Source organism: Opisthorchis viverrini (genome assembly GCF_000715545.1).
Source record: "Opisthorchis viverrini unplaced genomic scaffold opera_v5_111, whole genome shotgun sequence".
NCBI lineage: Eukaryota > Metazoa > Platyhelminthes > Trematoda > Opisthorchiida > Opisthorchiidae > Opisthorchis > Opisthorchis viverrini.
The window spans coordinates 894689-906186 of NW_008751765.1; the positions used below are offsets into that span (position 1 = coordinate 894689).

Below are 11498 nucleotides of genomic sequence, written 5' to 3' on the forward strand. Positions count from 1 at the left end.
AGAGAAGGCTCAACAGTGTTCGCTCACATTAGCATGTTGCAGTTCGTTTTACGTACATTACGACGGAGAAGCAACTACCATAAAACAGCAGGGGTTTTTGACTGGTAGAACCTAAGTTAGCCCAATTAAGTGTAAGTACACACAAAGAAACCTAGATGCTTGAAATACGACCTGAATGATCATGTACAAAGTCTTGCTCCGAATCAAAGCAGATAAAAAATGGCAAGTCAGTTCGTTTGCTCACCACCATGTACGTTCTCTATCGGAACGTTATATTTGATGATGTTCCGAGCCTGAATGCCTTCGTTCTTTATTTTGTTCTTGATCCATTGCGAAACAGCTGAGCGCTGAGTCTAAAAGTCGAGTCAACAATCACTGATAAGTTACCTTCTGTCCACCATTACTGTCACCGTTGCTTGTGCTGGAATCAAGCATTTAGGGACACGTCGGTGGGAAACCTGAACGTTTCGAGAAAATCAAGGTATTGTTCATGCGGTTGAATTGATCCTCAAGTGAAGTTCACTCGGAGCAACTGGAGATAAACTGAAATGAGATGAACAGACTAGACGTTGTATGTGATCAGATACTTTATAGAAGAAATGGAGCCATCGAGAACACAGCAAGATTGGGTACTAAACACCTCTGAAGAGTTTCATTGTCCTTGGTAGTCTCACCCAGTCAGCTTGTCCAATCATAAAAGGAGGTTGAAATGCATGCCCGATGTAGAGTTTCCAAGAGTTTGACACAGCGGATGGGGGCGAATGCACTTGAAGGAAGCCCAATCAAAATGCATCGCCGTTGAGAGGCCAGAAGACAGGGTTTTCATTCTATCTGTTGGTACTACATATTGATCACATCAACCGCACAATATTGCGTCCCAGTATCATACGCATATATATATATATATATATATATATATATTTATGGGAAAAATTTCGCTCAACTCATTTTAACAGCAGCAACATATCAGTAGTAGATACTGGTGCCTAGCTGCTATACGGGCACGCGAAAAGGACATGCTATGCCGTGTCGTTCAGCTGTAACACCCTTTCGGTGCATAGCTGCCATGCAACTCGAAGGAAGCACGAGAGCTGGGATACTGCCGGGTTGCCCAAGCCTAGACAGGGGAAGTCGAGGGGCAGAGGTTGGCTTCGAACCACGGACCTTCCGGTCAGGAAATTCGCGCTCTAACCGCTGATCCATCTCGCTATCAAAATTGTGAAGACTTTTATGTCCCTAGAGGAAACGCCCAAGAACGAAATGCGTACACAATTGAACAGGAGAAGCACAAACTCCCCTCAGCATCATCGGAGTAAACAATTGTCAGTGGGACCGGCCTAACATCCTCCGCAAAACAACAAAAGGCACTAGATAGGCAGTCTTCCTGTGAGATTAAAGCATCCTTGCAACTGGCATTGATTACATGCCATGTTCTGTAGATTTTCAGCCACTTGTAAGAAGGGTCTCAACTAGGATGGTCTCGAACATTCTCACTAAAACGAATGTCACTGGGATGGAACGTCGAGAAAATAGTTCAGCTTTAGCACCCTCTCAGTTCCTAACCGCCATGCCACCCAAAGGTTGCATGAGGGCTGGGATACTGCCAAGTTGTCCAAGCCTAGACAGGGGAAGTCGAGAGGCAGAGGTTGAGTTCAAACCACGAAACTTCCGGTTAGTAAATCCACGATCTACCCACTTGGGCCATCTCGACGAAAAATTGAAAATGCGTCTGGTAGCAAGATAACTTTAGAAAGATTTCATCAAAACAGGTGAACATATACACCGCCGAAAACGGCTCGGGGCCACACCTGCTTGGGGTTTTAGTACGATGGGTTGGGAGGGAATGAGGGAGAAGGCCGGTGAGCGAAGAACTGCTGCACGGACGAATGGTACTTCCCGGTTGCCCACGCCGAAGAAGGAGGTTTAGTTGAGGCACTCCACCTTGAGCCTTTGACTCAAAGTTCTGAGCCACAAGGTAGTTGGGGCATGTGGAATTTTGTTCGGGGATCCTGCCCCTAGCCTCTGGCTCAAGAGTCTTAACCGCGAGACAGCGGTTGTTAAGGTTTACTTGGGGGACACTTTTCGGGGCATGATAGCTACAGGGGGGCTGCCTGGCCCCAGGGCGAAGGGAATAAGGCATCACTGTGTCACTCCTGGTGCGGCTGCTCACAGCAGAAACTCAGATGTTCCAGATGTGACACGCACGGTGTGGGTAATGCCCTCAGGGCCAGAGCTGAAAGCGCCCTACCGGACTGGATCCCAGTAAAATACCGTCTACGCACTGTGCGGTCGTTTGTCCTAGTTAAAATCAATGCATGTCGATGCGGTAAACGGTGTTTACCTGTCGTATCAGCATAAGTCTCGACAGACTGCAGTTCTGAGACTGAGGATGAGTTTTAGCGATATATGTCACCACTGCGTTGCTCAGTAAGAAAGTCGGGTATAGTTATTCTGGTATGTGATGTGAATGCCCACTGTCCGTCAGCATTACGTGTGGCATAGCCCAGCAGTTCCATTCATTGACTTAAGTTGCCAGTCAGTTACATAACATATAAGCGCGGTTCAAAGTAGGCTATTTAACTTCCTGGTAACCACAAAGGCAACCGTATGGCGGTTCTGACGGTGCAGATAACCACCAAATTAGCCACAAAAGCTGGTTATTAGACGACTATGTAACCGTCATATAAGCGGAAAACTCGTTTTTTTGGACCACTTGTGCTGCTACGGTTCGACGAGTTTTAGTGGCTCAAGTGTGAAGAACTAATCTGTCCAGAAAGCTCCTGGTGACGCGCAGTCATGCGAATGATGAAGAGTGCTTGAAGGTTAAGTAGAATACAGCTAAAAAGCTTTCTGAAGTGTTTGTGCGATTCAACTGACTTGTAATAACAGTAGCGCCATGGTTTATTTCTCATCTCCAAGCTAGCGTTCTCATCGAATGAACTACCAAAGGCGCTCAACGTGTAATAAAGCCAAAAACCAGGCCAGATTAAGCGGCATCCCGTGAATTCCGACGAATTCTGTATGCGGCACTGGCAACCGGCATTCGGCGGACACCGGATCGTGATTGGGTGTTGGTTCCACGTTTTAGGCCAATAAGAGCTCGCCGTGATGCTGGGCCAGCAAGCGACCCCGTCCTCTGCTCAATCGTGTGCAGGATAGGCTCCTTGGCCGTAGCAGCGCCGAACTGCGAGGAGGCATCTTGGCTGCACAATGCTCTTAGCCGGAATGAAAAAAAGTCTTAAGACAAAATGTTCCAGTTTGTCGCGTATGTGAGCGAACCGAAATTCACTCAAATCTATTGTCACACTTGCAAATCACCAAATATCATTGGCCGCTGGTGGGAACATGTGTCTCGCGAAAAAATTCTCGTCCAGTATTTTCTTAGCATCCCTAAGACTCCGAAATGCCTAGATGTGGCTCAAAAGTTTGGACTGTCATTAGGAACTCCATTGCCTGTGTGTAGGAACACTGAGCCCCAAGTGTGAGCGGTTAAGCGGCACCGGTGCGGAATTCCTCCTACAACTTCGTCTTGATGTTTGTTGACGCAACTTTGAAGTGGGTGTTAATTTGTTGCAGCTTCCATGGCTTGCGCACCGAGTCTCTCGGGAAGCGCGCTGGTAATATTTGACCGCGCTGGGCCTCCAACGGAGAAGTCGATGTATTTTCCGGTATCCTCCAGGGATCACTGTCCGAAAGAATCTCTAGACGCACCAAACTCACCAAAAAACGGAGCATTTAGCAATAAGTACGCCAAAATTAAAGATCAACAGAAGGGGTCCCAATTTCGTAAACTTTGTTTCATTCAGTCTTCTGTAATTTTGGCGCGCAGTTATGCTAAGAATGGTTCAAGCATACTCACGGTATAATTTAGGTGCGGAATTTATATTTTCAAAGACAGCCATTTCTCAGCACTGAATCCGCGTAGACGTTTGGGGGGTCTCTGGAAAACTTGGTCACTTCACGCCCTCAAAATGGGCGAAGCTGGTGGCAGGCCGTCGAACAGTTTGTAGCAACCTTGTGAGTAATTTTATTCATGAAAATATCATGAGGCGTTTCAGCCTAATTGACCTCTTGACATGGGGAGGAAGGGTAGCGAAAATTTCACAATCCGAAACGTTATGTCTGTGAACAGCGCTGGCAAGCTTAACTTGCTCTCGCAGCTGCGGAATTTTTAGGTGGGCATTCTAAGCGTACGTAGTGTACACAATTGGCCTGCTTACCTGAGCCAGCTAAAGCAGCGTAGCATTTCAAGGCAAAGTTTACATTTTGCATCGAGCAAGGATACCAGATGTCAAATTTTGGCTCTGAATTCCACGTAGTTGGTCGTGCGCTGCTTCAGCTCATCTTTGTTGCAAGTGTATTAGTAGACATTCCAATGTGTGCTTGAGATTCGTTGAGCAGTATAAGCCTATCGTATATTGAATTTGTCTTGAGGCAAGGTCACAGTTAACCATCTTACCGATTAGTCTTTGAAAGGCATCGACGTCTCCAGAAACTATATGTCCACCAACAGTAGCTTGTGCGTGAACGAGTGCGCCACGTCTTGTGGCCTGTCTAACTGCATCCTGGGGATATCAAAGGCCATTCGATAGCCTGTTTTATCACACGATTGCCCGCGTATCTCAAAAGATACCTTCGGTTCCCAACAGCCATCATGGGAGTGATACATCAACTGACAGGTCTCATCAAACATCCAACCCACCACAATCATTTAACTGCTTTCATTAACTCCGAAAATTTGACTGAATTCCCGCTGAACCTATCTATTTCTACTTTCGGTAGTTTGAACAGCGTTGTGGCATAGTGGTCAACATGCGGTCCGTGCGACGGGGTTCAACTTCGGCGGCGACATCATTTCCACGCAGATTCGTCGATGACTTTTCAGTTTCATTTTTGCCGTGAACTTCTCAACCTTCTGTCGAGTGGATTAAGAACTCACACACAGTCTTCTGAGTTCAGCCTGACATTAGCAGAGGACCCATAAAAAGGCGTCTGGTTCCTGAACGCTACCCTCCGCTTCCAAAATTTAAATTCGGGTAGACTTCCGAGAGTTACGGGATACTCCTCCGCTTCTAATATCTAGGCCTCCATATCAGTCGCAAACTCCTTATTCAGCTGCGTTAAGAGTGTGCCTGTTTTACTTTGAACCATCAGCTTGGTTAAGGATGAGTGCCGAAACGGTGGATGAATCGAAGGAACATAGATGTTACGGTCCAAAAGTCATCAAACATATTGTTCCTCAAGTTATCACGTTCTGGGTTTGTAAACTTATGGAGTAACTGGTCACTGTATTATGTTCATATTAATTCTGAAAGTTCCAAAATTTAAACTCGGGTAGACTTCCGAGAGTTACGGGATACCTAAGATTTGAGAACCGGAGATTGCTTACAGTAATCTATTGGGCCACGTGGAATGACGTTCAAAACCCTGAAAACAAGTTTTTAAATCAGAGTTCATCACCTAAATACCGCACTTTAATCGTGGGACTACGTTAGGTTCGATAAATCAGTTCAGGATCTGCTGATTCCTAACTGGATCCAAAAGTATGCACCGACTCAAGGCAAGGTGACCACAAAACTGAGGAACCCATCCTTTGATTTAAAGAGCACATGGGATGGTAAGAGAAAAGAGTGGTTTACTTTGAGGCCAAAAACAAAAAAAGCGGTCTAAGTGAAAAACGGAAGCAACAGAAGGAAGAATCACATTCTATGCAATGGAAATAAGAGAAAAGGATCAACATAAGGTTCGCACATGAAGCATGGCTGGGTGCCAACTAAGACGGTACAATTTATGAAAACAAGTTAGCTTATGGGTATGAATAGGGTTACGTATCAAAATAGCTCAAAAGTTTTACTGTATTTAGCATTTTGAGATCCATAGCCAGTTGAAATTTAACCTTAACGTATCAAGCACCAGATGGCTACACGGGAACTTTGACGAGCAAACCAGTGGACCGAAACTTTTTGGATCGTTAACGTTGTTCAGTATACAAGCTTCAATCAGAAGTGAGAACGAATGGTTTGCCGGGCTTGGTGAGCTTTTATTTTGGTGTGCAGGGATAGATATATTGAGACTATAAAACGTTTTTTTGTATGTCGCCCCCTCCATCCTAACTTTTGAGACTTCCATGTTTGTGCCACGGCTCAGGTATTGGATTTTCTCTCACCCAATTTTCATTATCACGCCTCTTCTTTTCTATAGTCTATCATACCCGCTAGCTTAAATGGGCAAGCCCTACAAATAGCTGATCTTCGTCGGAGTGAACGGAATTGGCGTCTGCAATTTCTCGATCACAATATGCTCATCGAAGCAACACAAGGCAGTGCGCTCACTGCCTACGAGCACTCGGGTAAGAAATTCACCATCAAAGGCCAAGACAACAGAAACTCAAACCGCATCTTGAAATCACAATGCTCTTATCTACAAAACCTCTTCGAATGGCGTAAATTTTTTCAAGCGAAAATGTTGCATTTTGTTGCATGAGGGCGCAAGTAAAAAATCACTCAAATCTGCATTCGTTTTTCAGCAAATTGTTTTAATTATTCTCTCTTCTAAATTTCTGGCGTGCTTTGGCATTAAACCTGCATTGCTATGGCGTCGACAATGGCTCCAGATATTTTTTTGAGAAATTGAGGGCTGTTTCCATTTCATTTTTCATGGCGGTTGAGAAGGCATCAAATGAATACGTGAGGGATGGTCACGAGATATTTGTGCGTTCATCTGGTAATCGAAACACCCACACCGTTTTGCGTTACGAATACTTTCATTACAAATGCAGCGGTTGGCCTGCAAGATACCCATAAGTTCGAAGAATTCAAAGAAGCTAATAAGTTGCGTGTTTTCAAATTAGGGACGCTACGCAGAGCACCAGCCACCCGACGCGTTTTTGTCTAAGAGGCAGGAAGACCATTTCTCGGTTACCTTTTATTATCGTAAACAAACATAACGTTTTTTAAGTTTCTGCATGATTAGCCTTCACTGAATCGACGCATAACCAAAAAATTGTTGGGCAGCTGCATGGCCGCACCGTGTGAAGCGTGGCAGTTTTCGTCTATTAATTCGGCGGAACTTTTACCACGCAGCTAGCCAAAGGTGTTGACCAACTCTGCTGAGTGGGTGACGCAAAGTTGGGTTTCATTCTGACAGATTATATGCCTTTGGTCTTGGCAGAACTTTTGAAGGGCCAAGAGGAGCATCAAGTGGAGACTTTTGTCATGGGCAAGATGTACGTAGCAAGAGTGGTCTTTGGTTGCGACGTCGTGTTGTGCTACTTCCGTATTGGAACGGTTATCAGGAACCACCATGTTACGTGCAACATGTATTTTCGGTCACAGGCACACTGCTGAACAGCCAACTCAAATCCCACCACATGACTCACTTATCTTACGGTCACACGATTATGCGTCACCCGCAAGTGGATTCTGCACACACAGTCTGTCGAATGATGAAGTGTGCATGCTACTTCGTTTTGAGGCACTCGAGTTCACGACCGCCAAGTCCGCACTATCATTGTGTGGAAACAAACTGGTTGCGGTAAACCTATGTCAACCAAATTATACCTTGTGGTGTAAACACTTAGGTGCTTTCAGGTGGGCAGCAACTGTGCTAGAGAAAGCACTTGCCTCTACTAGTAGACGACGTGGCTCCATCCATACGTTCTCTGTATCTCGAGATCAGTCGGTGGGAAGAAAAATAACCCATAAATTTTTTTCAAGTGGGTTCTTAATCCGCCAACGGTAGCTGTCGTATTACAACCTACCGGAAAATATTGTACGCCTTGAAATTGTTCACTTAAACACTGTCGACAGCCTTCAATGGCCTGCGTAAGCGACTGAACTGAGTGACGTATAAGTTTAGGGTCCAGAACCTACGAGATCCACTACTATCATCAAACAGCTAATTGTTCAGGGGCAAGTCCTGCTGCGCCATTGTTCAACGTCTGCAACCAACGGCCTGCCATCGGTAGTTAAGGATACCGCACCTCAACTCGGCTAGCGGTCCTGGGACACAAACTTGGACATTCTGTACCCTACAACCGGCCCACTAGTAGCAGTGACCGTTGTTGTGACACGAATCGCGTAACACACCACGTCAACTGTTGTGGTGTTGTCCCAAAGGTGAGTCTGGAGATGAATAATTTATGTTTGGTTCTTGGCCTTCGGCCGTTATGTAAAAGGCAAAGGTGTACCTTCTAACTAGTCCACAAAGAAGGCGTCTTATGGTGTTTTTCTGGACTGAAGCACAGAATCTCAGAACAGTGTGTCCCAAAATTCTGTGTTTCCGGTTCCAAGAAGTAGGTGCTCGAAAGCTGTGAGTAAATGCCTGACTACTGCGAATAACTTTGTAGAGCGCTAGCTTGAATAAAGGGACGACGATGATTTCATGTGACTCATACATGGCAATGCAAATCAGACGTTAAGGATTGTGTTTTGTAAGCAGGTATATGCCGGATGGTATCCAGTGCGGTACCCCCAGTTTGTCACTCGACTCACAGTGATATTCCGATAACACAACTTGCATTTTATTATCATTTCAGGATGTCAGTAGCTCAATTACCGCTGTGCACCAAGAAGGCTATACGTTTTTCGGTAGGACATACGTACCAATGAAAACCAACAATGCAATGGAACTTGTCATATCATACCACTTGAATATTCGACTTTTTCCGGGGATTGGTGCTGTCTGTTCAGCTGTCCCGCTATGATTGCCGTATGTTCCACGTGCCTAGTTGATTAGACATCGCGGACATTTATTCACGTGTTAGTCGTGTTTGTCTGATAGGTTCGTTTAGTCGTTCGCTATTATTGACGATATGGTCGTCTTGGCATATTTTGCCGGTCATGAAAGAGCACTCTGTTGTTTAACAACAAAATAACATGGGTCATCAAAATCTGCAAGCCTTACATTCTTCCAATCTAGCAAGATTTATCGAGCAATTATGAATGTGGATTCCCCTTTGTTAACTCCTAATAGCAATTATTGGGGTCCGTGAACACATATTCCGGTATTTAACTCGTCAAGCGGATATAGATGAAAGAAATTATTTACAAGTTTGACAACTCTACATATTTTGCATCCACAAAGGACATACAGCCCCTAGAAAGTTCAGTGAATTATTTTAGCCGCGGAACTATTTGAAACTTCTGTCCACTGTAAGCGATTAACCCTTTACGGCATTAAGCGATATCTTAATATATAGGGAAACGTATTCACAGTCAGTGGTAATTGATGACCTTAAAGATTCACTCAGTTAAACAAATCACCCGTTTAAAATTTTTTCAGAGTAGTTTATTACATGAATGAATTCTACACTATGAAGTAGTAATCCTGGAAGTTGTGCAGATTTCTAAAAATCGCTCCAGCTGTACGACTTGTGAATGGCGATATATTTCCGTATTGCCCATGTCGGCTAGCTGTGCATGATGGTGGCCAACTTTTCGTCACTAAACGACGTGTGATCCCTAGTGCGCAGTTAGTTTATTGTAGGCTGGAAATTATTTGCGCGTCGTGGTAATTCTATATCAAAACCTTATCTACTATTAAGCAGATTTGGGCATGCAAAGTGGTGAATGAGTATTTTATAAACTCCGGAACCTTGAAGAGAATGATGGTGTGGATTCAAACCACACCTGTAGAGGGAAGAAATCCGTCATATCTAAATGCTGTATCTTGCTCCTGAACCCTGGTGTCAGAAAAACACTTTCCAAATTGAACACAGCAGCTTGACTGCCAACAACTAGGATCAACATATACAAGGGGGTTAGCGTTATTTAACACGGCATTTTCGCTGACCCAAACTGTCGTTGAGGTGACCTACTGATTAACTGGACTGGATGCTTGCTGATAACTCTATTGATACTTTCATGCAGTTTGAGGTTTTTATTGGGTTTTGGGTATCATGGCATTATTTTCAGGAATCTGACCTTCCTACGGAGTTGACTATTAATCAGCACAAACCAGACTTTTCCACCGACCTTCCTACGGAGTTGATTATTAATCAGCACAAACCAGACTTTTCCACACCACTAGGAACAAAAGTGGGATTCACATTTTCACAGAGTTTTTGGAAAGTAAGCGTTCTCAAGTGTCATCTCGAGCCCTCCGAAGGTTATTTAAATAGAAAAGGACCATGAAAAAGCACGGAAAAGCGGTTCAATATTTTCTATGCCAGCCTCATTCTGAATGCGAGGATGAGTTACTGGCATCCAAACAGACACCACTCGTATATCAACTTAGCACCCACTGTCCTTTTGCACTGGAAGGCTCATTAACACAGCCTAGCGGGTTTGATAAAGCATGCAGATATAACAAGTTCACTTAGGACAACGGCCAAATGTGCTTTAAATTACGCGCGAAGCACTGATAAGCTACAAAGGTGTTGAAACGAATGCGTAGTGATTCGTGGCCATTCAGCTCATAGAAAGTTAGCTTCCAGAATGTATTTTACTGAAAATTCTACAAACGATTCAAATTGTCATTCAACTGTGAGACATTCGCCTATGGTGGGGACTCCATCCGCCCCAACATGTCACCAGCGAAACACTTAAACACCTAGAATGAACTGCATGAATGATGGAAACTTGACGCCATAACTTGCCTTGTGTTGGGTTACTCACACATTTGTTCAGCACCTTGCTGCCGGACAGTACGGCCTTTATTGACCATGCGGAATGTCATGCATTCGAACGCCTGTGAATGACAATCAGGTTTGAGTTGTCGACGGATTCCAAAAAGAATGAAGCGTTCGTTCGTTGTCTTGTGTAGCAAGTGGTCCTCACCTGGGGGGCAGCATTCAAAGTAAATATTTCATGCAGCTATACAATGGGGCTTTCATTGCACCAGAGATTTTTATACTGCTTCTGACTGCCAAGCTACAAATAGGGTCAGTCAACCTAGATTAGTTTGACAACCATATGGAGTAAAGGTTCGGTTCGCTCGAGCTGATAACGATGGATAGTGCAGCGCCCGGGGATTAAAGAATACAAACAGAAGAGGATGGCAAGTTGACATTTATACAGGTTGATCAACAAAAGCAGAATGAGGCATATTCCAGTTGCCTTTGTAATAAGTCCAAGCCTCCGAGCTCAAACAGTAAACGCTGGTGCAGCTAGGGCACGATTTGTCCCGAAGACAGGCCGAAGGGTACTTGTGGAATTGTCCAGTCGCAACACGCTTTGGCGGGCGGAAAATGAGGGCCAGGCAGTCACCAGTTTGCGTAAAACATGGGCCGAGAAGAGCGGAAAGGACGACGGATTCAGGTAAGCGCTTAAATTAGGCACACTACTGCTCACAAGACTCGGTCACCACATTCCTAGATGGCTTGTCATCATCATCATCATCGACAGCATGACATCAGTGTTCAACACAGATGATTCACTGCCGAACAACCATGATCCTTTCTATATAGGAGCTTTCAAAATTCGTACTCTACGTCACATTGGCAAATAGAGACAATGCTTGCTGAAACCTTGTACTCCCTAAAAATTGATGTATGCTGT

The 11498-nt window shown here is 44.6% G+C and overlaps 1 protein-coding gene across 1 annotated transcript in view; it reads right to left on the bottom strand.

Moving 5' to 3' along the window:
* T265_13829 (hypothetical protein) overlaps nt 1-350 on the bottom strand; it is a gene marked incomplete at both ends in the record, with an annotated part of 66741 nt that extends 66391 nt beyond the window's left edge. The window contains one exon of the mRNA XM_009170745.1: nt 245-350. Coding sequence (XP_009169009.1) covers nt 245-350 — 106 coding nt within the window. The remainder of the gene's footprint in view (nt 1-244) is intronic.
* Between the last annotated feature and the right edge of the window lie 11148 nt (nt 351-11498).